This window comes from Brachyistius frenatus, unplaced genomic scaffold (genome assembly GCF_029030835.1).
Source record: "Brachyistius frenatus isolate BFR_SWC_R1_liver_20210118 unplaced genomic scaffold, ASM2903083v1 Contig_20, whole genome shotgun sequence".
In the NCBI taxonomy this organism is placed as follows: domain Eukaryota; kingdom Metazoa; phylum Chordata; class Actinopteri; family Embiotocidae; genus Brachyistius; species Brachyistius frenatus.
The window spans coordinates 1,626,943-1,654,845 of record NW_027210619.1 but is presented as its reverse complement, the minus strand read 5'-3'; the positions used below and the strand labels follow the sequence as shown (position 1 = coordinate 1,654,845).

At 42.2% G+C, this 27,903-nt stretch overlaps 1 protein-coding gene across 2 annotated transcripts; it reads left to right on the top strand.

Moving 5' to 3' along the window:
* The first annotated feature begins 403 nt into the window (after positions 1 to 403).
* LOC138619370 (myocardin) lies at positions 404 to 13,091 on the top strand. 2 transcript variants are annotated; one of them, XM_069695778.1, is made up of 16 exons: positions 404 to 740; positions 1,674 to 1,836; positions 4,217 to 4,270; positions 5,336 to 5,391; positions 5,848 to 5,914; positions 6,753 to 6,878; positions 6,997 to 7,202; positions 7,379 to 7,519; positions 8,164 to 8,329; positions 8,451 to 8,625; positions 8,751 to 8,895; positions 9,026 to 9,622; positions 9,765 to 9,827; positions 9,968 to 10,105; positions 10,196 to 10,250; positions 10,340 to 13,091. In XM_069695778.1, the coding sequence occupies exons 2-16, from the start codon at positions 1,782 to 1,784 to the stop codon at positions 10,762 to 10,764; spliced, it is 2,469 nt and encodes an 822-aa protein (XP_069551879.1). In that variant the 5' UTR covers positions 404 to 740; positions 1,674 to 1,781; the 3' UTR covers positions 10,765 to 13,091. The 2 variants fall into 2 exon arrangements, with proteins under 2 accessions (XP_069551879.1, XP_069551878.1); XM_069695777.1 differs by having other exon boundaries at positions 9,741 to 9,827.
* The last annotated feature ends 14,812 nt before the right edge of the window (positions 13,092 to 27,903 follow it).

The window sequence follows — 27,903 nt, the reverse complement described above, 5'->3', positions numbered from 1 at the left end:
ACTTTAAGATCGTGACCCAAAGGTGTCTTGACAGGAGCATATGAGCCTGCAGTCCTGCTGCAGTACATGATGTGATGGGAGCCCAAAACACTCCAAGGCTTTTCTCGCTGCCTTGTAATGAATCGTCTCTTTATCCTGCCTTCACTTTTCTATCCGTCACATTATGTGGCCGTAAAACTCCCAACATTAAACAACTGCACCTGCCTCATCAGTGCTTCCACTTTGGTCAAAGTCACGTACAAGCAAACACAAAAGTGCTTATTGTCTTTGAATCTGTTCCTCAATCAATCAGTCAGTGGACGTCAGGGAGGGGTGGCGAGGGAGGGGAGGGGAGGAGAGGAGAGGGAGACGAGGTCGTGGCGGGGGAGGGGTGAAGTTTGACAGTCGCTCACAGTTGGCACCAAGAATCCAGGATGCTTTGGGGTGGGGGGGGGGGGGGCAGAGTGAGCGAGGCAGAGGTAGACAGGGTAGAGAGTTTCTATCGTAAGGGGACGAAGGAACCACAGATCCTCTTCCTCCTTGCATTTCACCTTCAGGAAAGAAAGCGGAGTAACTGAGAAGTGTGGAAAAGGGGCAATAGGAAGAAAAAAAGGATATGAAAAGAACATGAAAGAAAGAAATCGTCATTAAATGCACTACGAACTTCTCTCTTTCCCTCTCTTCCTCCATCTCGCACCTCTCTCAATTTAATCTTAAATCCACTCCAATTTCCCCCGAGGGACTCAATTCTCTCTTTTCCTGTAAGTATTCTCTTTCATTCTCTTGCTATTATTCTCTGTGTTTTCAATGCCTCCTTGTACCTCGGTGCCCCACTGCAAAACAATGTCTGTGCCAGACATGAAATCTCAATCAATTGCTTGTTATTTGACTGCAATAATGAGCGGGTGGCCTTCTTTTTGACTCTTTATGTTGTAAATAAAGTGAGGTGTGTGCATTTATCGGATTGGGATAAGAGGAGCACTTTGGTAATTTAGTATGCATAACCTCATCTATCCCAAAGCATGTGTGTGTGGTGTTGTTTGTGTGTGTTTGTACATTCCCTTCAAACAGGCTTCCTCTGGGTCTTCTGTGGCAGGCCAGTTCAAATCAATATTGTTAATTGGTTGTGTGTGCGCACTAATGCAGCTTATGTAGATTCCCAACTCTCTATTTGAGAGTCAGCCCCTCTTCTTTTAGTGCATGACACATTTTTGGGTCCTGCTGTCACTGTGCAAATGTGTGGTGCGATGTTGTAGGTGTTTGAGTTATTGTTTGTCTGTCACAATCAGTGTACCCCCCCCCGGCCCCGTGTCTGAGTGTATGTTGGGGTGTCTGTCTGCCTTCTCGCTCATGTAAACTCAACTCCCCTCTTCATCTTCTTCTTGTCCTGGCTCCTTTTTCTGTCTCTCTAAAAGTCTGTTTAATTCTCTGTGTCGTTAGCTCTGTCTCTGTGGGTGGGCCTCTGACTCTCTGTGTGATTATGACAGGCTGTCTATAGGGGGGCCTGCTGTTTGCCAGAGCAGCTCACCACTGAGCTCAGTCTGCCTGTAGGTCTGAGAGGCTTTGCGTCTCTATTTCCCCCTCAATCTATCTCCGCTGCGCTTTGTGTGCCTCTATCAATATCGGTTTGTGTCTGTCAGTGGATTAACAAGCATCTGGCTCTCTCTCCTCTGCTTCCTCTGCATTCCCAACAGTGAGAGACAGAAGGAGAGGGGTCCATTCCTCCTGGTAGAGTGACACCAGGAATTCCCTCTTTCTCTCTGCCCCACTTCCTCACCTCCCCACGCCCTCCCCCCTCCACCATGACGCTGCTGGCCTCTGAGAGGTCCCTTCTCATCCGGAACAAGTTCCGCTCAGGTGAGGCTCCTGGAGGCATCAACTCACGCCAATGTTTTCTCACAAGATGCTTTACGTCTCCGGCACAATTGGCAACATTACCATCAATACGTGGAGGTGAAGTGTTAGTGAAGGTTATTGGCTCCTTGGTCCATATTGTCTGTCGTGATCAATGGAGTGACAGTATTGATCATGGTGAATGGATTTAGTGATTGCTACAGAGGACAGAGATGTCTTGAAGACAGCTGACCGTGAGGACAAAGATCTCTGCATATTACTGTGAGACACTAAGACATGGCTTGCTCAGTCATACGTGTGGAAAAGCGACATTAAGCCTTTACCAGGAAAGTCTTTTTTTCTTTAATAACTCTAAAAAAACACGATACCAAATCTATTTAATATGAAATATTCATGTCTAAATGAGCAAAGTTAAACTTTGGAAAAACGACCCTGATTCATCACTTATTAAGAATTTAACAGTGATATGCTCAGCTAAGCTACTTGATCATGTTTGTGAATGTAGTTTGATCAGATTTGATTGACAGTGGCCTGGCAGCGTGAGTAAACAACCCACAACTGTCTTTAGATTTAGATTTTAATGTTGCTAAATTGTTGAGCTGACTTTTTCTGACTGAGTCTCACCCAAATCAAACCAGTTAGAAGAGCAAACACACAAAACCAAATACAGAAATCCCAAACGTGAAAGTGACCTAACTGTGGCTGAAAATAGTGAGTTCAGGTAGGACCACATGAGAAGAAGCTGGTAGAGGTAATATTTTCAGGGCCTCTAAAACAAATGACCAAGTCTTCTCTCTGTCAGCAGTGTTTTTGTTTGTTTCCAATTTATATTTGTCAGTATGGTCTGGTGATAACCCATCACAGTCATGAAAGAAATCTAAATATCTGTATATTACCACTTAAACTAATGCAATGTAATACTCTGAATACAACTTACAACTTTTTTGCTGCAGTCTGTGACAAGCAGCATTAAGCAATCCTCGCATAGCCGCATAATGCTAGTTTCTATACAAGTTGTAGCGGCTGCTGTTCAGTTCCCAGGCAGCTGTTGTAAACGGCTGGCAAAATAGAAAGGCGAGAAAATGACAGACATAGTCCCCTAGGTATACAAACACCTGCTGGAAAACGTGATTCTTTAGGCAGCTGCTCCGTTTGAAATCATGTATGTACATAGCTGAGCAATATTTTTCTTTTTCTTTTTCATTGTTTAATTAAGAATTGTATGTGTCTTTGACATGAAGTGTTCCTAATGCAAATTTTTCATGTCTCACAAGTGATCATATATTAGATGCTGAGATAAATATTAAGAAAGTGTGTTGATGCAAATGGTAAAAAAAAAAACACGTTTCCCAGTGTTTTTGACTTGTGACCCCTGAAACTAAATGTCTGCTGCCCTTTGTAACAAGTTGTGTGTGCCTTTAAGCTATGAGCTGTCCCAACCAGACAGTCCTCCATTAAATGTTTAATTTAAAACATTTAAAGAGGCCCCAAAGAACATCAAGATATTTTATATTTTTGAAAAAAAATGCAAAAGAGGAAGAAAATTTGACAGCTTTGGCAGCTTTCAGGTTTTCTTTTCCCCTAATACCACTTAGATTTTCTTGGGACTGACCCTTAGGAACAATTGTATTATGTAATGTGGAGTTCAAGTTTTGTGTGGGGCCTCCAGTACCAATTAGGAAAAAAATAACAAAACCAAAATCCGATGTGACAAACGCATGCTTCCAAATCTTATGAGCACAAAGCACAATGTGTCAATCTGCTTTAAATCCATATTTCGGAGACGTTAAACTGTTGTTTTGAGTCATCAGAGAGGTAGGAAAGCAGGAAGAGTATAGTTAGCAGCACAAATGAGTATGACGTGAGGAGGAGGGGATGTATGAGAGGCTTGTGGAGAGAGTGGGACAGCTGAAGGGGGGATGGGACCAACAGAAATAGACATACTGAGAGATAAATAGTCACTGCCCTCAGCCCCCCGTGCAGCCCTCCCCTCCCCTGGTCAGGTCTCTCAGGTCTCAGTCCTCACCGCAGTGTATCATGGGTGGGAGGGGGGGCAGTCTGTGTAATGGGCCAATGGGCCCGGCCCTGCCCTGCTTCACCTGTTTGTGTGTGTACTGAATGTTAAAGTGTGCGTGCATATGTGTGGTGGGTAGATGTGTGCAGGCATTCAAGGAGATATATAATCTACAAGCACTGCAAAGTCATGGGGTAACATGAGTTTCAAGGCCATATCGTTTAACATTTGCATTGCTTACCTCTTACCTTTCTACATCAGCCCAATTGCTTTCTCCAGATAATGTTTTGCCTTACTTACTCTTCCATCAGTGTAATGTTTCATCATTTCTTTTTAAAACACAGCTTGATCTTTGCTCTTATCTTTTAGTGCTTCAGCTGAGGATTCAGAACCGACGGCTGAGTGAAATCAATGCAGACTCAGGTCAGTCCATGTGTATCATTAACATTGTGATTGATCCATCTACACTACAACTGCAGGTTGCATTTCATACTAATAATCTTTAAGTCACCTCTCTTCACTGAAAGATGATTGCCTATTGATTACTCAACGTTTTTGCAGATTTTACGGCATCAACCAGCTTTTACTTTTCTGCTATTTTACTTTTGTAAATGAGCAAAATAGTTGGAGAGACTTTGTATTTAATCATAGGTTTTAAAACCTCTGATTGTTCAAGAACCTTCATCAGATGAATATGGTTTTAGGTTTATGTTGTGGAGATCAGGCTTTTGGGGTGGTTGCATCAAACCTCTGTAATGACTTGGCATCATCCCTTTGTGTGATTGACTCAGAGGCAGCTTTTAAAAGGCAACAAGACATCAGTGTTTAGACAAACATGAGGGCACAGTCTTACTTGGGTAGTTATGTGTGTGAACTTGTTTCTACCTCGCCTGTTTGTTCTGCTATTTTGTTTTTTACCTTGCAAATCATTTTGTGAGCCTTGCCTTTCAAAGGTGCTTCATAGATCAACGTATTTATAATACTGTATATCTTGTAGAAAAACTCCCACGTTAACTAAAAAAAAAAAGTGAATAACTTGAATGCCTAGAACATGATGGATATATTTCTTTGTCTGTTTCTGTATATGTCAATGTGATTTATCTGTGACAGGCCAATATCAGCGGATAAATCGGTCTGGTTCTAAAACAAATTGTGTCATTCATGAAATTCACAAAAAATTGTAGTTCATAGTGTAGAAATGTAAAAACCAATCCGACAGGTAGTGCACTTCGCTTCAGCGCTCTCCTGCACATTCTGATGCCCAACACAAAAGAGTGTCTGAGATGCTGCACGCTGTGGAAGGATGAGTTGCAAGCTGAACGGGCTTTGTTGATGCACCCTTTTACCTGAGCTTCTCCCCAACTAGACTACTATTCTCTGAAAGACACTCCAATATGAGAATTTGGATTAAGTAAAACAAATTCTTTCTCTTTTTTTAATGTTGCATCACGATTTCATCTTACGACCACCTTTTGTCTGTGTCCACAGGGTTGAACTCTTCCTGCCCCCTTCAAACAGCAGAGAAAGATCAGAGTGAAGCTCTGGTGAGCAGCTGCCTGTTTCTTAATAATCTCTGACTGCATGAAATTTCTGCACTTCATGTCAAACACTGATTTTGATGCATCAAACACATTTCCCACTCCACGTGTGTCATGTTTTTTCCACAACACATGAACACAATGAGACCGATTTACTTGTTTTACTTCAATATTGCTGTGAATTCATAAGAAATGGACAGGGATTTTGAAAAATTATCAGTAAAGGTCTCCTCTCACCTAAAAAGAACTAATTAGTACAAGTTTCAAAGGAGATTCTTTGTAGCACAGGATCCAAGTGCTCCTTTAAACACTTTGCAATGATTCAAGGAGGAACACTGGTGTCATAATATTCCATTAGGCTACATTTACACTGAAATATTTGCATTCAACTTTCCACTGAGTGAACTGCATTGTCATGTCTGGGCCCTGGCTGTTGGTTTGACCCGCTGTTTCCTGATGCAGCGTCTCACTGACAATGGTGCCACTCAGAAGTTGCCCCCTGGTGGTCTGAATACTGAAACTGCACAAGGTGATACCATGCCGACAATAACGTTGCTGTCACCTTCTTGCTGTACCCTGTATGCTCCCTGCACAGCGCAGAGCAACGCATCTCGCCTCCTCTCTCTTCCTCTCTGTCTGTGTCATATCATTTCTGCATTGCTCTCCAATCCCTGTTGTACAGTAGCCGGGCGAGGAAATGAAGTGTGTGTAAATCTTGCAAAGGGCTCTCTGTTTCATCAGCTGTCAGTTAAATAGAAATGTGACCTTGTTGCACACCCTAACGCTGCATTATAAGCAGCCAACAAACATATCAGTGATTGACAGTACATGATAAACCCGCCAATCCAGGGATCAGAGTTATCATTTTCTGCCGTTACTGACATCTCACTCCCTCATCTCTCTTTCCTCCTCCTCCTCCTCCTCCTCCTCCTCCTCCTCCTCCTCCTTCTCCTCTCCACACAATCCAACCTTCCTTTTAATTTGAAAGCACTTTTATTGTAGTATCTGGCTTTTCAAAATATCTAAATGTCCTTAAAACTCCTTTTCTGTCATTTTCAAAATCTTGTGTCTGTCTGTCTGTCTGTCTGTCTGTCTGTCTGTCTGTCTCTGTGTCTGTGTGTCTGTGTACTCATATCCAAGGGAATACATCTCCCTATGGGCAGTGGTGTTTACTATTTGTTGATGCCTCTGCTGGTTTGAATTGGGACTGATCGCCTGTGGCAAAACTGTTGTGAACGCTCACATCACATATGTTCTGAAATCCTGTTGCTTCTCTTTCGCCAATCTCCTCTCCCTCCACTGATCTCCCATCTGTCCTCTCCTCTCCATGTATCTGCACCATCCCTCCCTCTTTCTGCCACCCATAGAGAGGACCGTGTGTGGGGCCCAGAGGCAGAAGAAGATTCGCCAGACGCAGGACCTCACTGAGAGGATCCAACGTCCACCTGGACCTGTGGAGCAACCGCATGAACACACGCTGCCCCTGGAGAACCGTAAGTCTCAACACGCACTGGAACACACAGACAGTAACACACACGTTTTTTATTCCCAGCCCCATTTTGCATTTGCTCCTCTTTTGACGTTATATCCTCTCACTTTTCATTTCCTCAGGTCCTTCGTCTTTCCCGCTGTCCGCTGATGTCTTCGAAGATGACATCTCCTGCTCACCCTCCTCCTCTTCCTCCTCACCCACCGAGCAGCATGGCGCTCACCAATCCCCAGCATTTCCCTCATTGCCAGGGCTCTTAGGTGACCAATTACTGAGTGACTGCTCAGCTGTGGGCCCACCCCTTAACTGTAGTCCCAGTCATGCACAGGTGAGGAAATGGCACTATGTATTGTTTTGATTCAAATTCATGTTTTAAGCAACAAAAAGTATAATACATTTTTTCCCGCTGTAATAACCTCTGATAAACTTATTAAAGCAAATTGACTGATGAGTTTATGAATAGCTTAATATGTCGACTCTGATAACCGGATATTCTGCCTTCAGTCTGGTTTGGCGTTGCTCCCGGCAACCGAGGGCATCAGACAACCAACTACTGTAACACTGGGTGAATCAAACTCCATGGCAACAACTGGGAGACCAAATGGGATGTATCTGACCTCTCAGACCACACCGCTGCTGCCAAAGGTAATGTGGGTTAATGCATGCTCATCCTGTCACCTACAAACACCACTGATTTCAGTTTGCTCTCCATTTTTTGGCTCATTTAAATTTTATAAGGTCCTCCTTTTTGTTTTCAGTGTTTTTATGACTCTTCAAAATATAATTAAAATGTCAAAAATGTGAGGAAATAAATGTGGCAATATGGCATTTTTATGCAGAAACAAAACAACATTTAGGGTGTGTGTGTGTGTGTATTGGTTTACTACACTGCAGGTATACAACACGAGAGATGAAAGAGCGCTGCACAGGTCTTTAACCTAACAGGATGGTCACTCTGTTTTTTCTAAAAACAATGCTCGGCTGTGATCTGCTCTGCATTCATTACTGTCAATTTGCACTTCTGGGGGAGCTCAGTAGTTGCCCTGTAGGTTAACACATTCACACACAAGCAGCGTGGTGATATGTCAGAACCAGCACATGCTGTCATTTAGAGATTTGTGAGGCATTTGTAGGTTAGATGTAAGAACTTAACCTTGACAAGGGGCAAATACATCAAACAGTGTGAAATGACCGATATTTTCTCTGTGATATGCTATTCTTGAAATTACTCACTTGATCCACATCACGGTTACAGTTTAAGGAAATGTGAGCTCTATGTGTGTTTACAGACAGCTCGGCCTCTCAGCCCCACCTGCTCCTCATCTCTGGTCCCCTCCCTCAACTTCAGCCATCTCCCCCGCCCACGTAAACCACGGGACACTAAACCCAAAATGAAGAAACTCAAGTATCACCAGTACATTCCTCCAGACCAGAGAGGGGGGTCTGGGACTGGAGGTACCAACATAACGCTTTAGTATTCTACATTTATTCAAAAAAAATCCTTTCATTTATCAAATCAATATCTGCTCTTGTGGTGAAATGTTTGACTTCAGCCAGAAAATGTCTTTATTTCCAGGGGGAGGAGCCAAACAAAAAAACCCTACTCCTTCCCAGTCTTTAGACCCAGCCTATTCCCATCTCCTGAAGCAGCAGCAGGTCTTCCTCCAGCTTCAAATCCTCCAGAACCAGCAGCAGCAGCAGCAACAGCAGCAGCAGCAACGGCCACAACAACAGACCACTGTTTTACCCAGGTATGCAAACAGATACAGTGTTGATACAGATAATTCAGTGTGAACTAACTACAGAGATCTCTGCTTTATCAATAAGAAATTAGTCCTTTTGTTTGGCCGTGTTAATGCTTTTGTTATTCCTTCAGTGGAGATCACATTGATCTCGTGAAGTCTTCTGGAGCCATGCCACTGAATCTCCAACCTGTTCCTGCCACAACAAACCGCACCCCCATGGACACAAATCCTGCATCCAAACCTGAGCTTCTACCTGCAAACCTCGTTGACTTAACAGTAAGAATAACTAACTATCTGTCAGACAAGAACTACTTTTAAAGGCATAAAATTGTTTGAGAACTGATTCATAATCTAGAGAAGCTTCTAACACTTTACTTTTCCCACCACAATGTTTCTCCTTCCTCAGGTGTCAGAGTTGCGGCAGCAGCTGCGTAAGCGAGGCCTCCCAGTCTCCGGCACAAAGCCTGCTCTTCTGCAGCGTCTCCGTCCCTTCCAGCTTCCCCACTCCTGCCTCACCCCAGCTCCCCTCTCTCAGCTGGGTACCAGCCTGGAGCCCCTCACCCCCTGCCCTCCGCTGCCACCCAGCCAGAGCCCTGGCTCAAGCTCCAGCTCTGGACTGGACTCACCCAGCAGCAGTCCAAACCAGCTGTACTCCCAGGACAGGGGAATTCCTAATGGCATTCTCAGTGATGCTCCAAACAGAGTTCCAAATGGAGTCCTAAACGCCGTCCCAAATGTTTTTACAAATGCTGCATCAGTCAGTTTGGCAGGTGAACAGTGTGGTCTTACCAACGCTGTCTTCCTGGCTGCTGCCAGCACTGCCTCAGGAACTCCAAGTCCCAGTCTACCCATGTCGTCCTCCTCACCCCTGCAGTGTGGCACTCTCTGGAGAACTGAGACTGAGCAGCAGCAGCAACAGCAGCAGGAGCTGAGTGTGGAGCTGGAGATGAGGGAGAGGATAAGGAGCAGGCCCAGAGACCGCTCCACACACACTGGCAATGAGGTGAGGGCAGACAGACCCGAATCTTTGGTATGACAATCGTTGGAGAGCTGCTCATTTAATGGGATGACTGTTTTATAGAATTAATGAATGCCCATTTACCGTTCCTCCCATCAACCAGTCCCTCCATCCGTTCCTGCAACAGGATCCAGGATGCTCAAGAGGCAAGTCGGAAACAGATGAACAGACGGAGGTGTTATTTACACAGGTAAACATACGAACCAGTGTACACGTATATTGGCTAAAAGCATATACATTAGTCTTTTCAGAGGCACATTACAGAGTCTTCTATCAAGGAAGATTTCTCAAACTTGTTTTCTCATCACCACCTGTCTGCCTTCTCATCAGGTGTTTTGCTGCCAGCCGTGTGATGTGATTGGCTATGACTTTGAGCTGCCAGTGCAGATTACAGCAAGTCCTGTTCAGACCTTACCTGGTGTTCGCAGCTTGGAGGAAGAACTACAGGAGGCTATCCAGAAAGCACAGGTTAGAGTCTGTGGATAAACAAGGGATCGCCAGCAATTTCTTTTGTTCAGTAAGAATGAAGTAAGAGCGTTTTCTTTCTCTTGGCAACAGATGGACCCTCGGCAGTCCATTGATGACATTCTAGATGAGCCTATTACTTGTGTTGGTGAGTCCCCCGCAGTTAATACAGAATACATCTTAAATGGCATTCATGTTTATTCCAGTGTCTGATCTTTTTTACTGCATCTCTTCCAGGCTCTGTCAATGTCTTTGATCATAAATCCCCTGCACACTCAGGCCCCGGCCGTTCTCCTTCTCCTCCTCAAAGTGATCAGTGTCTGGCTTCCCATCAGCACAACAAGGATGACAACTTCCTGCCATCTCCTCTTTGCTCTTCTCTTTTGCTGGAGCTCCCTCCATCTCCTGCAGTAATAAGCCCCAGCCAGGTTGTCCCTGTTCCTCCCCCACCCCCCATCTGCACCTCCCCTCTGCCATCCACCAGGAAGTCACGGAAACGACGGGCTCCGACTCCGTTTGACGCGGCAGACTGGCTGGAAACGCTCACATCTGGCCTCCGCCCTCTTACCCCACCAACAGCTCCCTTTGTTGAGTCAGACTTCAGTCTGGATTCAGATCTGAATGTTAATCGAGTGCTGGATTTGATGATAGAGCAATGGTGAAGACTTGAAAGGAGCGCTTGTATTTCTGTTTGTAACTCCTTTGTATGTATAGTAGGTGAGCATTTTTTTTTTTTTATAGTAATGAATGGGGCGAGCTGTATGAATCCCACTGAGGGCACAAGATTGTGAATAGAGGCCTCCATCTATCCATCCATACATCTATCATTGATATGCTGTCAGAGTAACTGGCTCCACGCAATGTCGAGAGCTTGATTCATTGCAGCGATCAGATCAAACATGACTTTGATGGGACAACGAGAGCACAAACACATGCACACACATGTGCACCCTGTGTATACATAGACAGTGCAGAGTGCTGTTTAATAGCACTTAGGCTTGGTCAGAAATGGCAAACAAGCAACACATCTGTGGATTGACATACTCCACAGCACAATGTTTGCAGTGCAAAACAAAAGAAAACCTGGTGGCATATTAATTTAAACATGCTTCCTGGCTGCGCTGGGGAGAATGTTGTTTCTGACTTATCTCCGAAACCCGTTGTCGGATTGGGTTGAGTATGGCCCCTGGTGTTGACTCGGTCATTGAGTCCTAGCCATTCATAAAGCCCATTCAGAGTGTGTAAAAGCCAGACAGAGCACACAGCTTGTGTGTGGCTCCAGACCTTAACCCCGGTGCCAGACACACAGTCGGCATGCAGAGGGGGAAAGCTGGCAGAAGCCACAAACAAGGAGTGTGTGTGTGTGTGTGTGTGTGTGTGTGTGTGTGTGTGTGTGTGTGTGTGTGTGTGTGTGTGTGTGTGTGTGTGTGTGTGTGTGTGTGTGTGTGTGCGCGTGTGTGTGTGTGTGTGTACTTGTGCGCGTGTGCATGTGTGTGTGCTTTCAGTATGTCTGTGTGACTGCACACAAGGCTGCTTTTGTTTGTATGTGTCAACATACAAATGCTTCCATGTATATTTATCAGTATTAATGCCAAATGCACTTGTAGTTTTTTGTTTGCTTACAATTAAGTGTGTGTGTGTGTGTGTGTGTGTGTGTGTGTGTGTGTGTGTGTGTGTGTGTGTGTGTGGTGTGATTGATCTGCGAGAGCATACGAATGAAAGACACAGAAAAGAGGCTTTGGATTTCTGTGTCCACATTTATCTGAAGTCTCACTGCCAGCAGGCAGTAACTCCAGTGCAGTTATCCAGTGTAATCATCAGAACAACCGCATTACCTTGTTCAAGTCAGTATTATCCAGGAGAGCAATCAGGCAACCACCCCTAAAATAGTCCCCATACAAATGCACCAATCAGCCGAGTGAGAGTTTCCTCATCACGTTGCAAAAACAGGTGGTCATTTTGTTCCCTGATTAACCCCCAACAGCGTCTGGCCCGCAGCTCGGTGCTTACCCTGCTACTATCAAAGCCAGATCAGCACAATTTATACCCCAACACCAAAGCCGCACCTGTTCACTTAGTGTAAATTAATTCCACAAATGTGTTACCAGACGTTAAATCTCTGCTGTACATTTTGATATACAAATAGACCATTTAGACATTAAGAGGAAATGCACTGTAGAATTAGCACAAAATTATATGTTTAGTGGAGGAAATGTCACATGACCAGGTGAGTCAAAGCTGATGCAGTACCAGCACATTTTCTTAATAGTGACAGTGATCTTACTTTTATATTCTACTTAATTTACTGGTCGTGCAGAAATGGCGACTTTATTTGTTTGCATAATACACTTTCTGTGAGTTATGTCCATTCTCAACCCCACTCAACATAATGATGTTGATGAAAATAAATCTGACAGAGGTCAGCTGCCATTAACCTCTGCTGTACCAGATTGATGTAATTCAGATCCCAGATCCTATCTACATAAAATTATACTCTGCCCTTAATTGGCAGCATGTCCCATCAATCATTTTGGAGAGCTCTGATTGGCTCATTCTTGTCAGGAATACTTGTATTATTTGATAACTGGAGGTCCCTCTGTTCTGCCACTTTATTTAAACATGTTTCTTCTCAATGTTGTGTAAAATTAAAAGCGTTAAGTGCAATATGATTTGTTTAATGGGCACAGAAATTTGAGATCTAAAAATCATACTATGTTCATGTTGTTTCCATGCAGACATTACAGTTTTTGCTGCCTGTGTGTTACTTGTTCTGTTCATTAAGCGACGACGGCCTCGGTGAGTTATTGGATTAATGTTATCTGTGCATCGGCAAACCTTCAGCACAATACTTCCGCCTTATGTTAAAGCAATTTTTGTACAGCTTTCACTACAGAGACTATGAAAAAATGCAGCTAATTGTGGATGGATGGCTATGATAATCATAGCGGTCAATAAGCATTGCCTGCTGCAAGTAAAAAAAAAATGAAAATTGATAGGCAGGAGAGTAAGATGCTACCTCCTGTGACTTCCACTGCTTTAGGGCTGATACTAATGTTTTTCTTGTTTCTTATTTAATTTCCAAGTTTCCTGGATCACTCCTGAGACAGTTTCACTGGTTTGACTACACCAACGTTTATTACTTCGGGTTTAAACTGGGTCTAAAATGTCAACAGGAAACACGGGAGTGTTTCAGGTAACTGTGATTCAGTTGGCCACTTGCTGCTATAAATGCCTTATTCTGAAAACGTGAAACAAATTACAATGTGTTTGTTTTATTTATTATGTAACTTATTCATACAAATTTCACCAAACTCCTGTCCAAAATCTATTTAAAAGCATTGAGAAAATTAAAGTCTTAATAGATTTTCTATGTTTCCACTTTGTTTCTTTTATCCATGTGGAGTGAGCAAACAGCTCGCTGCTGTGATATAGCAGGGGAGCAGAGAGGATTAACAAATGGGTGAAGAAAGGCCCTGTGATGACCTGTCCAGGGTGTAACCTGCCTTCGCCCCAAAGTGAGCTGGGATAGGCTCTAGTAATATTGTTCAAAATGTATTATGTATCAAAATAAAGCCCTACAGATACTATCACAGGGATCCAGTTATACAAGTTCCGGTCTGTTGATTCTCATCTTAAATGAGAATACTCGCACCAAATAAAGATAATCAAATACTCCTCTTTAATATACCTGTTTACTGGGACCTAATATCATCTTTTCATTTACATTTTTTTTTTAATATATTCTGGGACTAGAGCCTAGAGTAGCTTTTGATTCACAGTTAAAACAAAATCATATTTATCTTTTACTGGTCCTTTATGTTCATCCTGTGTTTGAAAACAAGCCATTTGAACTATCTTTAAGGCAAGGGCCTCCCTGAAAGCCCACCTCCTTCTGGCTGGCCAACTTCCAGGAACCCTGCCGAGGTGCAGCACCCAGTGCTTGTGACCCCAGCCTCATCCTCTTACAGGTGTGGAGGTACCAAAAGCCCACGTGACCATATTTCACATTTGGTTGGTTACTATTCTGGTGACACTAATCTTGGGTGTCCTCCTGTGGTGATTGTATAGATCTTCTGTGGCTCAGATGGTAGAGCGGGTTGCCCACTAATCGAGAGGTTAGTGAGTCAAATCCCTGGTTCCTCCTACACACATGCTGAAGTGTCCTTGGGCAAAACACTGAACTCCATGCTGCTCCGAATGGTAGGCGAGCTCTTTGCATTGCAGCTCTGTTGCCATTGCTGTAAAACCTAAACTAAGATAATTTCTCATTCTCGATCGAAAATGGCACCTTCCCATATCCATCTGTACATACACGAACAGGATTTTTATGACCATAACTCAGGAACAAGGGGAAATTGCGACCATATTTCACATTTGGTTGGTTACTGATTTGGTGACACTAATCTTAGGTTTCCTCCTTGAAACTGTGGTGATTGTATAGATCTTCTGTGCTGTCGGGTTGAACATATCTGAAGGATTGTCTGCTGTCATGGCTACAATTTGGTGTTATTGGTCAAATTCCCTCATACTCTTTACATATATGATTCTGGACAGACATTGATGTAAACTGCAACTTGACTGGTTGGTGAAAGCATACAACCGTGAGGTGGTAACTCCAGTTTCTTAGTGTAGCCTATTCTGTATAAGCTATGATTTTTGCATTCATCTTCCTGCAAACTGCCTCTTCTTTAAACTGCCTAATGAATGGATAAAATATTGGACATAAATCTGATAAATGAGTCAAGATGTTTTTTCTCTGATGTCTTGCCAAACAACTCGCATTTCCCTTTTCTTCCTCAGACTTAGTAACTTCATATTACTCTTCAGTGGTTAAGAAACTTGCTGCAAATGATCTACCTCCACAAAAGCAGGAGAGTTGATTAATTGATTGACTTATCATAGACTGAGATGTGGCGCCAGCATCTATCTTTATAGTCCCATCAAAGACAGGAATAAACATACCACAGACAATTCATTAAACTCCTTTGCAGTCCAGAGAGATTTAAACCAATCTGTCTATTGGTTGTACATGGAGCTAAAGCTGCATATGTTGATAGGTTTAACCCTGCCGTGTCTGTCAAGAGACGAGGCACAAAGAGAAGAAATAAGATGAGACAATCTACTCTCTTTGACTTATCCACCCAGGGGTGAGAGTGTATTTTCACAGGGGTAATACTCTAAAGCTGTGACCAGGTTGTAATGAGGGATTCTCTGTAATGGCCCCTCTAGCCGTTCCACATCACTTCCTCCTCGTCCCTCACTTGCAATAACTGCTTCCTGCGCGATTTCATGGGAATTAAAGGGAGAAAGGTGTGTTTCATATGTAAAGCAGGTAGCTCTTGCTGAGACGTGATATGGTTTATGTGGATTCTCTCTCTCCCTTCATGGCTGCCTCTCTCTTCCCCACTCTCTCTTTTCGTCTCCTGGGTCGGGGTTGGGGTGGGGTTGGTTAGGCTTTGATCACAGGTCGCTATGGTTCGATTTCTGTGGGACTCCTCTGAGAGGTTTGCTTTCCAATTATAAACCATGTGAGAGAAGGCAGGATGATGTTAATTTCTAAGCAGCTACTTTGGCCTGTGTGTCAGTTAGTCAGTGGTAGTAATTTCATGTACAGTGTCCGGCAGAAAACAAATAATCTCTTTGCTGTGTGAGCTGTTTGGGTATATGAGGCTCATTGAAGGTCTGCAAGGCCTCCTCACCCATAGCATCATACTGTATACCATAAAGTACTCAATTAAACTGGCAATTACTGATTTGTAAGCCACCAATAGGCAACAGAAACAACTATCGTTGACATGCTACCACCTTTTGAGAATATCACTAAAGTTTCCTATTTATGCATCCAGACGATTCCTGTTTTCAGCCACCTGGTGAACATTTGTCCAAAATTATTTTACTCTGCACGATGTGCACCAGCTATAGTCACAATGCCTGTTTGGTGCTGGGCAGGATATTTTTTTAATTTGTTTTGCAGAAAACAGCTGCTTGCTGCAGCCAAAAATAAGTCAGATAAGAGTAGTTAAAGTAAAGCAAAATAGTGAAGTCGCAGGGTGAAAAAACAACAAGCTGAAAGATTCTGTAAAGTGTCATAAGATCTGAGGGGAACTGGAGAGTCTGTGGGCTTGTCACTACATGGCAACCCTTTCACACTGATGCTGTTAAATAAATAAAATAAAATACAATAAAATAAAATAATGAATAATATCCATTTTAAATGTTGTGGTCTCATAACATTTATGTGTGAAAATATTTGTTATTGATTTTTTTTTCCACATGTAAAAAAACATAATTGAACCCAACTTTCCTGAGAAGTAACTTTAACTTGCACCCTTTAAGTTCTTGTTGCTGCAGTATGTCTGTGAAGCTTTCTATTCTCACATTGGAAATATTCCATTTACAATGATAACCATTGAAACATACAGTCATTTTTGAGACAACTGATTCTTAATTGCACACAAAGGAAGACAAAAGCTAATTTCACAATCACCTGACATGAATAGTAATATACAAAAAATACACCTGTATTCTATAGTTAAAGAGTTCAGAGTACACCGAAAGCAATACATGGAATATTTCATCAATATGGGATATTTCCTTGGCACTGTCTTTCTACAAGCAAAAACTTGTTATAGTGCTACTTGTAGTAAACGTCTACAGACAGTGTACAGTTAAAACGCCACCGCTTTCAGTGATTGGAACTGAAAGAAACAACAAAAGAACAGACTCTTTTTTTTTTTTTAAGTTTTGACGTACACTTTCATCCAAGCAGCTGGTGCGGAGAAGGCCTTTGCGAATACAGTAATGTATTTCTTATGTTGCCTCAAACTGCATCTGCAAGTCTATAGAAAGAAAACATCTGAATGTATCATTTCCACATGGGACACAAAACATGGGGATTCAATGAAACCACTACAGAAATCTTGTTTTCTGCTGCAAAAACTGGTGAATTATTACTGCTGCTCTGCCTCAAGGAGAAAATATTTGAAAAATTCAAATGTTGTTCGTTCTTGTTGTTCTCTTTGCCATTAGAATGTAGAAATACTGGTGTGACATCAGTCAGATATCACTATCATACTGTGTAACTATAACATTTGTAAATTACATTTGTATAATTTGTGTTATTCATAAAGAGGAAGCATTGAGAAAAGATGTGGGTTGATTCATGATGATAAACTGCTTCTGTAAAGAGGCTGTTCTTGAGGAATAATTAATTATTCTTCTTATGCTCAGAATAACTCATTTACTTGTAGTTCTCTGTTCAACTGTATCTAACTGGTTCATTTACACCTCCTCATGAAATCTGTTATCACACAGTACAGGCGACCAATATGGAACGTGCCCTTCAGCATTGCTAATCATGGAATTACGGCTGTGGGAATTTTACCGCCACACTGCCGCCTGACTCTTAACGCACAAAACCATGTTTCTGTGCTAAAATCTTGCTAAGGGGACATACATAGAATATTTCAAAAGACGTGGCAGGGTGCAGCTTTGTCCTCTGAAGGAAGGATGCCCTGGAACTGTTTAAAGTATCCTGTCTCTGTGTCTGTAACCAGAGGCTTCTTCAGCTTTCCAGCGGCAACAGCAACACATCAAACTGCAGGGCTGGTTAAGCCGAGCAGAGCTGCTGCTCGTCTTTGTTTAAAATTGTGTGAGATGGGGAAGGCTAATTGGACTAATTAGCACCAAAACAAGGCTTGACTGAACAGTCTTTCTGTACCACAGATGTTTTGCCTCTTTTTACTGAGAAAAAAATAGATGCAGCAAGAAAAGAGCCTCATTTTCAAGGCTAACCCAGTGTGGCACTATTAGGCTCTGTGCAGTCACAGCACAGGTGGGTAGACATGTTTTTGATGTTCTGCTGCTTAAACTGACCCTTGCCACAGTAGCGGGAACCTCAGCGACTCCTACCGAGTTTCTTGACAGACCGTTGAGCCTCACTACCCTGTGGGATGAAAGCTTAGCCAACTTTACATTTTTCATATGTGAACTGATGCTGTGTGGACCACATAGGGAGGACATCAACAGCATGACGGACTGCATCACAGAATACATTAAGTTCTGTGAACACACCACCTTACCATCCCAGACTGTACCGTTCCCCAACAACAAGCCGTGGATCACCAGTGACCCCCCCCCCATCTCTCTCTCTGTGACGACTGGCCAAGTTAGGAGACAGCTGGAGAGATTCCACCAGCGTAAGGCTGCAGGACCTGACGGCATCAGCCCCAGGGTCCTGAAGACCTGATGCTGCCCAGCTGACTGAGGTCCTGCAACACCTGTTCAACCTGAGCCTGAAGCAGGAGGAGGTCCCGGTGCTGTGGAAGACGTCGTGCCTGGTTCCTGTACCGAAGAAGACGACTCCATCTGGCCTCAATGACTACCGACCGGTTGCCCTCACATCTCATGTGATGAAGGTGGTGGAGAGGCTGGTCTTGGCCCACTTCAGATCGCGGGGGAAATCTTCACTGGACCCTCTGCAATGTGCATACCAGCCTCATGTGGGAGTGGACGACGCTCTCATCTACCTCAGCTCAGCTCAGTTGCACCTGGACGGAACAGGTGGCTCTGTGAGAATCGCTTTCTTTGATTTCTCCAGTGCATTCAACACCATCCAAGCACTGCTGCTGAGTGAGAAGCTGCAGGTGATGGTGGGGTGGTGGGGGTGGACACATCCACCGTCTCCTGGATCACTGATTGTCAGGTGACAGGCAGGCCACAGTTTGTCCGACTGGGCAGTGTGCTGTCTGATGCGGTGGTCAGTGGTACTGGAGCTCCACAGGGAACTGTTCTGTCTCCCTTCCTGTTCAACTTATACACCACTGACTTCCAGTACAACTCAGGGTCCTGCCACCTGCAGAAGTTCTCTGATGACTCTGCAGTGGTCGGGTGTATAAGGGATGGATGGAAAGACGAGTACAGGGCAGTAGTGGAGGACTTTGTAGAGTGGGCGGGAAGAAATCACCTGCTCCTGAACGTGGCCAAGACCAGAGAGATGGTGGTCGACTTCAGGAGGAAGGCGACGGCTCCACAACCGCTGAGAGTTCTGGGAGAGGAGGTGGACATGGTGGAGGAGTACAAGTACCTGGGTGTCTCCATCGACAGCAGACTGAACTGGAAGACCAACATCAATGCTGTCTACAAGAAGGGGATGAGTCGACTTTTTCTTGAGGAAGCCTCGGTCATTCAACGTGTGCAGCAAGATGTTGGAGATGTTCTACCAGTCTGTTGTGGCCACTGCATTGTACTTCGGGAGCAGCATTGGAGCTGACTGACTGACTGACTGGGCTCAGTGTTACCTTAAAACATGTTTAAAGTTTTTAACTGCAGTCCCAGCACCCCAAGACTTCATGAAGACTTCATAAAAACTGCAGTGCGCTGCCTCAATATAGACTTCACAGCTTTTAAGACCTTTTATTCTATAAACACCATTTTATTTCTATAGAATGCTACTCCACAATAGTCTGAGCTCTGCTCAGGATCTGATGAGGAACATCTGAAGAATTTGTGGCTCATTTGCATCATACGCTACTGCAGTGTTTCAAATTATCAGCCCTAAATGATTCCTCAATGCAGCTCACACATTGCATTGTATCAACACCAGCAAACTAACCCAGAGGCTTTTTGCTAAGTATCTTGAAAATCCTACTATGCTGTAGATTTTAATGTGGGCTATATATAGATGGTATTTTCCATCATTGTAGTTTATGATAATATAAAGAGTGAGAAGCTTATGTGGATCTTGTGAATATTTTAATATAAAATTTTGGGGAAAAACGCTTCAAGTACATTGCTCTATTTAGAAGTAGGTTACTGAAGGACGGTGGAAGAAATATTCATGGATTTTACTTCTGTAAAAGGACTAACACCACACTGTGAAAATACTACATTACAAGTAAAAGTCCTGCATGGCTTTACTACAGTGGAAGTGTGTAAGCTAAGTGTAACCACCATAAATTTTGCAGAAATATTGTTAAATTCATTTGTTGGGTTGATAATGCAGTTTTCACAGTACCCGTTAGGGGGCGGGGTGACGTCAAAGGGGAAGAAAAAGATGGCGTCAGAAAAACGTTGAAAAAAAAAGTTAAAGAAAAACAAGTTAAATCCGATATGTAAAATATTTACAGTCCTAATATATACTTGATTTACAGCTTAATAGTTAATATTAAGGTTATTCTCGACAGTTACAGTGTTTCGGTATTTTGGTGTTTACATGAAGGGTACAGAAAAACAGAATTTGACGTGTTCCGTGAGTGTATTTTGTGTTTTGTAAACCGAACGTAGCTCCTGTTCATTTCCATCATCAAAAACACAGAGCCCATAATAAAAACCCAGTAGTGTTGACATGACTGTCTGTATGAGGTTTAAATATGAAGTTGTATTACGTCAATAACATTTGTCTTGTCACATTTAGTTTTACTAGTCTGACATCATTTTGTGTTCTGGCTTTGTGAACATTTACGTTAGCAGTAAGAGGAATGTATGACTTTGAGATAACTGGGTATCTTTAACAATGACATTAATTGATATTTATACTGTGCAATATGCAGGTTGGATTTTTTGGGATTGTGGTTTTCTGAGAGAAGCAGCCTGTAACCGCCACCATCTGTGGAGGAGCAGAGGAGCCTTCGTGGATTCTCCACCTTTTGGATTACAGGTAAATTTAAACTGAAAATCACGTGTCCCCTAAATGGTGGCCATAGAACAAACACATTAACCTGACTAAACTGAACTAAACGTTTTTAAGAAAAACAAACGAAACTTGCATTTGAAGAATGCATTGACTTGGATTAAAAACAATTTAACACTCCCCGGGTAATAACAGAAACAGAATAGTAGGCAATTAAATTTTCGTTTAAAATGATTTTGTTTAGTGTCTGAATAAGGACTCTGAACGAAAGGGACACATTTAAGTTAGATTGTTTTATGTTAGAGTCTTTATAATCTTTTCATTCAGCCAATCTAAATGAAAAGTGTCACAGTTTGATGTTATCTTATTTCTTTCATTTTATCTATTGCTGTCAGAAAAATGCACTGGAGTACGAAAGAGCAGTGTTTGCTTTTAAAATTTAAATTGGGCAAAAGCGGGTTTCACCCTGGACAGATCCGCAGTCCTTTATTTAACTATTTGAATAAATCTGTTTGCTTCATTCCACCACTGGATGTACATTGTAATGCAATAAACAACCTAGCGAAATAATTAGGGCATCATATGTATCTGTGCCTGTTTAATACCCACATTTAGATAAATACTGTAAGTGTTAAGATTTATACCAAAAGTAGGTAGAAATATTATTTTTCTGTTTTCAGTCATTTTCTACTGTCAGTAACTATATCCAGACACTAATATCTAGATCTATAAATTGATCTATCCATAATAAAGGATGTGGACATATTTGTTATAATTTGTCTAAACTCTGATGATATCAGAGATATCATATCATGATGATATACACCAGGACAATAAAACCACTAACAGGTGAGCATTAAGTATGATACAACAACCCAGCAATCCTCCCTTCATGAGAATTATAATGTTCATTCGTTATTCAGTAGGATTGAGAGGGGTGTTGATTCATTCGTAGAAATTGTGGGGACTGTACACTGGTGATGAGAGGTGCTTCTAATATTTTGTCCCTCCTATTTAAAAGAATTGAGCTGAAAACATATGAAGATCGTCTCTCAAGAAACTCAGTAGAGCAGCACCAAAAATTACAGTCATCAAAATGTCCATTTAAATAAATCAACACCTCTCTCAGTCAGATCGATTAACAACTGAACATTATCATTTTTATTGAGGTAGGATTGCTGCTTACATTTGCAGTTCACTGAACCCTGTTGTTTAATCAATTCTGTATATTGCGTTCACATGTTTTGGGTTTTGAAAAGCTGCTAAAAACTCTCTAGATGGTTATTATTGTCACTGATAAAGCCTGTTCCACTGTTATGGCATGTAGAGAAAGCCAAAGCTTAAGAGCGCTGATATATGTAGTTACAGTTGCTAAGGAACAACTGGACAATCGCTGTTCAGCGGCGGAGTTTAGTAAAGATGAATCATGTCAAACTGATGGCAGGCCAGGGTGGAGAGGGAACCAATGACAAATATCACTGCAAATATTCTGACGCTGGTCTCATCTGTTCAGAGCACATCACCTCTTATCTCTAATATACTTATATTCAGTTGCATTCTAAATCTCTGATCTGAGACCATTTTCTCTTACATAAGAAACGCACAGATTCACAAGGTGAATGTGCTACAACTTGTGAAGAATATTGTGAGAAGGCTGACATCTCCTCAAACCCAGAAGAAGGAAGGTTAATGAGCAGAATGGCAGGAGGATGAATGATGTGAGGTATTGTGGGGTTTTTTTTTAAACAGTTTTTTTTTTTTTTTAAACCTTGGGAGATAAAAAGGTTGACAAATGCATTGCTCATACCCTGCTGGGGTCATTGACCTCCGTCAACAGACAGATACAAAGCAACTTTAACAAAACCAGAATAAACAGGTGAGTTTTACTTCCTAAGAAGCAAACAAACAGGTCTGGACTTTTCTTACCTATTTGAGCAGTTCTGACAGGAAGGAAAAAAAAATACAGAATGATTCTTTTCATAAATTACTACTTTTGTGCTGCATCTCCTCAAAACTGATTTGACCTTAATTTAGTGTTAAGGTCCTTGTCAAGTTTCTCTGCATAACAATGATGTTAATTTTAGAAAAGGTGGTCATGAGTGTCAGTTTGGTCCAAATTGAAATCCAAATTCAATGAAGTAGTTTTTTATCTTTATTATAAAGAGAAAAGATCCAACAAAAATAATCAGAAATCTGTGTAAAGTCACATCAAACATCACATTAGGGAGCCTTCACGACCAATTTTTCCTTGGAGGTGTGTGTGAGTGAGTGAATGAGTGTGTCTATCTGTTAGAGGAGCTAGATGTCAGAGTAAATCTAAAAAGGTGTGACACTTCTAAATCATCAGCTCCTCCTCTGGCTGTTCATGAAAATTTATGGAACAATTGCTTTAAGATGGTACAATTGCTGGTGATTTTTATGTTGTAGGTTTCTAGTAACTGGTCTGTCTGCATTTTGACAGAGGATTAGATCATTTTGTGTCCTGTCCTCTCTAATTTACTGTGTTGTCCTGCTTGTTAATGAATGTCTAGCACCAATGGGGGCTGCAGCTATTGTTTTGACAGTCTTGACATGTCACATCTGTGTGTGAATTTACAGCACAAGCAAACTTATCGTAGCCGTTTATCACATTTTAGAGTTTCAAGTCATCAGATATCATGTAGGATGTTTAGTGAAATCATTTGTAAATACGACAGTTTGTCATCATAATTTGAAAGTAATAGCTCAAACTGTCTCTGAAAATCAGACATATTGCTTTGCCTTCAAGCAGGCGACAGTTGTGACCGGAGCCATTATTGTTTCGGATTGTTCTTCTGTCCATACATAAATTTATCCCATTCTTGTGAAAGCGATATCTCAGGAATGCCTTGAGAGAATTTCTTTAAATCTGGCACAAACTAATTTCGATTTTCTGGTCAAAAGGCATTTGTGACCTCACAAATTGCATTTTTGGTCATAACGCACAGAAATGTCTAATAAGATGAGATGATGTTATTTTAGATCCCACGGGTGAAAGGTCAACTGCAATGTGACGCCATAATATTATGAAAAAAGCCTGCACTGTCCATTATTCTATGTCATGTCAATGTCGTCGTGAAGCTTTCAGCCACGCTTGTTGTTCCCGAGCATAAGTTACGCACCTAATGCACATCATAACGTTACTTTGGTTACAACAGGTCGGAAATTTGCCATGATCACGATATCAATTTTTTAAAATATTTTATATTCTACTGATATTATCACTGATCACTGTGATATTGCACACCTCTACTGTCTACTACATAACTGTGGTGATTGTTTAGATCTTCTCTGCTGTCCGGCTGAAGATTCGTGTGAAGCATCCACTTTTTAGAAATTGTAGCTCCTTTTCAGCAGCATCTATATTTAAAGTGTTGTCGACTGTCATGGTAACAATGTGTTCTATCAGAATCTGTTTTTTTGGCCAAACATTTGAACACGTACAATGAATTTTTATGTTTTTTTGGTCCTCTCAATGAATTTACATAATAATACAGTAGACATACAACAGAACAACAAAGCTTAACCAAGTCAAGTCAAATCAAATATTTGTATCCTCTAAACACTCTTAATGCCTTTTATTAAATTCCTTCAGTCTTCACTCCATATATTATGAGTCTGGACTAACCTGAATGTAAACGGCAGTTCAACTGCTTGGTATTGGCAAACAACTGTGAATTTAATACGTTTAAATAGAATTTGACAGTTAATCTACATAACAGGACATAAAGGAGACATTACTGAATGTCACAGTGGTCAATTACTAATACATGAACCTCTTTCCACTGAACAAGACATGAAATTACAAAGGGCAGGACTGACAAAAAAAATTATCCAACCCTTTCTTTGCACTTTGTTCGACTGCCTGCACCTGAACTGTAGATTCATCCTCTTGATAATTATTGTCTTGTTGAAGCAAGATTGCAGCCAAATCAGATAAAACAAAGCCTGAGCCACAAGCAGTCTTGTGTGTTTGAGCGAGTGTGTATTTATGTGTGTGTGTGTGTGTGTGTGTGTGTGTGTGTGTGTGTGTGTGTGTGTGTGTGTGTGTGTGTGTGTGTGTGTGTGTGTGTGTGTGTGTGTGTGTGTGTGTGTGTGTGTGTTACCTGCGAAAGGACGCAGCTGAGCTCCAGCGCAGTATGTGTACAAGACTACACAGCTCTATTTCTGCTCCCCGCTGGGTCTTTCCTGTACGTTTTAGTAACGACGCGTGTTTGAGGCCGAGTGTCAATGACAGCCAGCCTCACACACAGCTGCAGCGTAACACAGCCCAACCTTGCCTCCAGCTGATGGCATTGTAATAATGAAAAATAGATGCTCGGGGTTTGTGCATGCCTGGCTGCTGGTTGGAGCGTGTATGCATGTGTGTTTGTCTAAAAGTGTTACCTCCTCTATTAGTTTGCTGAGAATCAGGGTGAGCTGGTAGGTGTGTACACCCTGTTCCACGCCTCATCCATGTTAATGAGGATCTAAGGGCTCCCATTCCTCAAGGTCATATACACTGTAGGGATTAGCCACCCCCTGCATCTTTATTCCATATGCTCTGAATACGACCATGGATACTCAAAGATTCGATTGACCTCGAGACATGTAGGTTTCTATCTGTGCAAACATATATTCATGTATGTTATAATCCACACGTGAGCTCAAGGTGGACCTTTCCTTCTCATCCATTCGATGATTAGCAGTGCATTTTTAGATTTTATGGAAGAAGAAAAAAATAAATCTGATTTCACACCACTGAACATCACAAAGTTCAGATATGTTAAGAGCTTGCATCACAATGTTAAATTACCCTTTTTTGCTTTCTTGTGAGAGTTAAATGGGAAAAACAGCTGTACATTTTTGTGTTAACTATGAGTCAGCAGCTGGTTAGCTTAGTTTAGCATAACAAAATTGGAAACAGTTTGTTTTTAACCTGTGGAATATGTCAGACCAGCGCTTTCCCCCTGTTTACAGTTTTTGTGTTAAATCAAGCTAACAGCTTCAAGTGGTAGCTTCATAACTGTAGAGATATGAGAACGATATTGATAATCTCCTCTAAATCATAGTGGCATTGATTAAACCCCTTTAAACTCCTTCCCTGTTATCAAAATTTCACATTTACAAGTTTTTTTCAAAGAAATTAGGTCTAACTGTATACCTTTACCTTTTTTCAGTTTCTTCAGATCTATAAATATGGAACTAGTCTGATATTGATACACTGCAGTTCCAAAACAACAGAAATCCTCCTTATTTCATTAATGATGAGTCTTGTTGCGTATAAAAACACTATATAGACATGTTAACAAGGTAAACTACATTTTCACTGGAGGGGGTCTTTTAAGCAAAGCACATTTCCCTAAATGTTGAGCTAGGATACAATCATATGACAGTATTACTACGAAGTGTTCAGCTGCCAGCTCTGACTTAGTGTAAGAAAACATCCTGGCATTGGTCTGTCCGTTTCACAGTTGCTGCTCTGTGGCTGCCTCTTTGAGCCCTCCAGAATGCTTCCAAGGAGAGATTGCCATGCTTGAGCTAATCTCAGAACCCAGAACCAAATCTTGCACTGTGGTGAGCCACTGGTTGTCTGTCAGGAGAGATTCTGCTCCTTCTACCTTAACAACCAACCCAACCAAGCATGACCCCCCCTCTCCTTCAAGGGAAGACCAATATAAGCCAACAGTCTCTCCTGTCTTTGTCATTCAGTCTCTTTGAGTCTCTGTAATCCAAATTGATAGGAGGGATGAGGGATGCAACACGAGTCATAAGTAGGGTTTCAAAACCTATTCCAGCTTTTGAATTGTTTTCCCACTAAACTCTCTTGGTTTCTTGCGGGTACAGCTGGCTGCTCATCAAGGTGAAGTTTCCGGTGGTGCTGCTGTCAAAGCTGTGTGATGTGCACAACGGCTCCAAGTGAGTTTGTAACATTGTACTCTGTTTGATTGCCCACCTTCAACAGGTAGGATAGACTGCGGGGTCGGGTCGGCAACAATCTCCGTTTTAGGTATTTGTTTCATTGCTCAAGGACACTTCAGCCGAACAAGCACGATGTAGTAGCTTGAATGTCAGCGCTATACAGATGGAGGGAGTTTTCCCTCATCGCTGTGACAACCTGATTAGGAAGTGCTGGATACATTTGTTCAGGAGCTGTTCTGCTTCAGTTTATCCTGTTATGAGGAGGTGAGCAGGATTGATAGAGGGGAGCTAACCAGTGGACAGACAGTTGCTCTCTCACAGATGGAGCCAGTTCCTGAGCTTGAGAATTATGTTGCATGTAGATGGAACAAGAAATTCAGTCCAACAATGGGGCGGATGTGTCCATGTTTCTGATGCACAGTAAATGCAAGAGCAAAGACACATGAGCTTTTAGCTTCCAGCTGCATCCATTCATATGTATCCAGTGTTCAGTCGGCAGGAGGAGGAGGACTGCATGCAGAGACATTATAGGGGAAGCATTTTTTTCTCAGTACTGGATAACAGAGTCTGTTTCCCAAAAGCAGATCTTTGGTAGTGAGTAACAGGCCCTGCAGAGACACTGATTATTTGAACCGAGGGCTTTGCCCCGAGTCTCTCCACATACTCACATGATGCACATACTGCCCGTTGCCCTTCAATACCACAACATTTATTTTTCTGTCCATCCCACGCGACTCGAGCATGGCTCGCTTTTTCTCACCTCCCTCCATTCGCCCTATCATCAGTGTAAAATACCTCACCCCTGCAGACAGAGACAGATGGAGAGAGCAGCACCAGCCCCCTGCTCAGCTCCAGTGATTTATGCCACGGTCGCACAGACCCACACATACGCGCGCACACGCCTATGCATTCATGCATACTGTATGCATGTGATCATACATCAGCAGATGAGATTGCGTGCATAAATATGCAAGAACTTGCTGGTGACACAGAGCTGAACACATGGCGGCACCTGTCTTGTGTTAATGTTAAATGTCAAAGCTCGAGAGCTTTTTAAAAGGACATGTGCATCTTTGAAGCAGTGGCAACAGAGTCTGACATCATTTGTCCCTTTCTATGACAGTTAAAGAGGAACACATTCTTCCTCCTTATTCCACCTGACTGAGGTGTCACACCTTAAAAAGCAACGTTTTACTCGGAATATCGGTTGTAGTTTCTGTTTCATGTCAAAGCAAGGAAACGGAGTGAATTT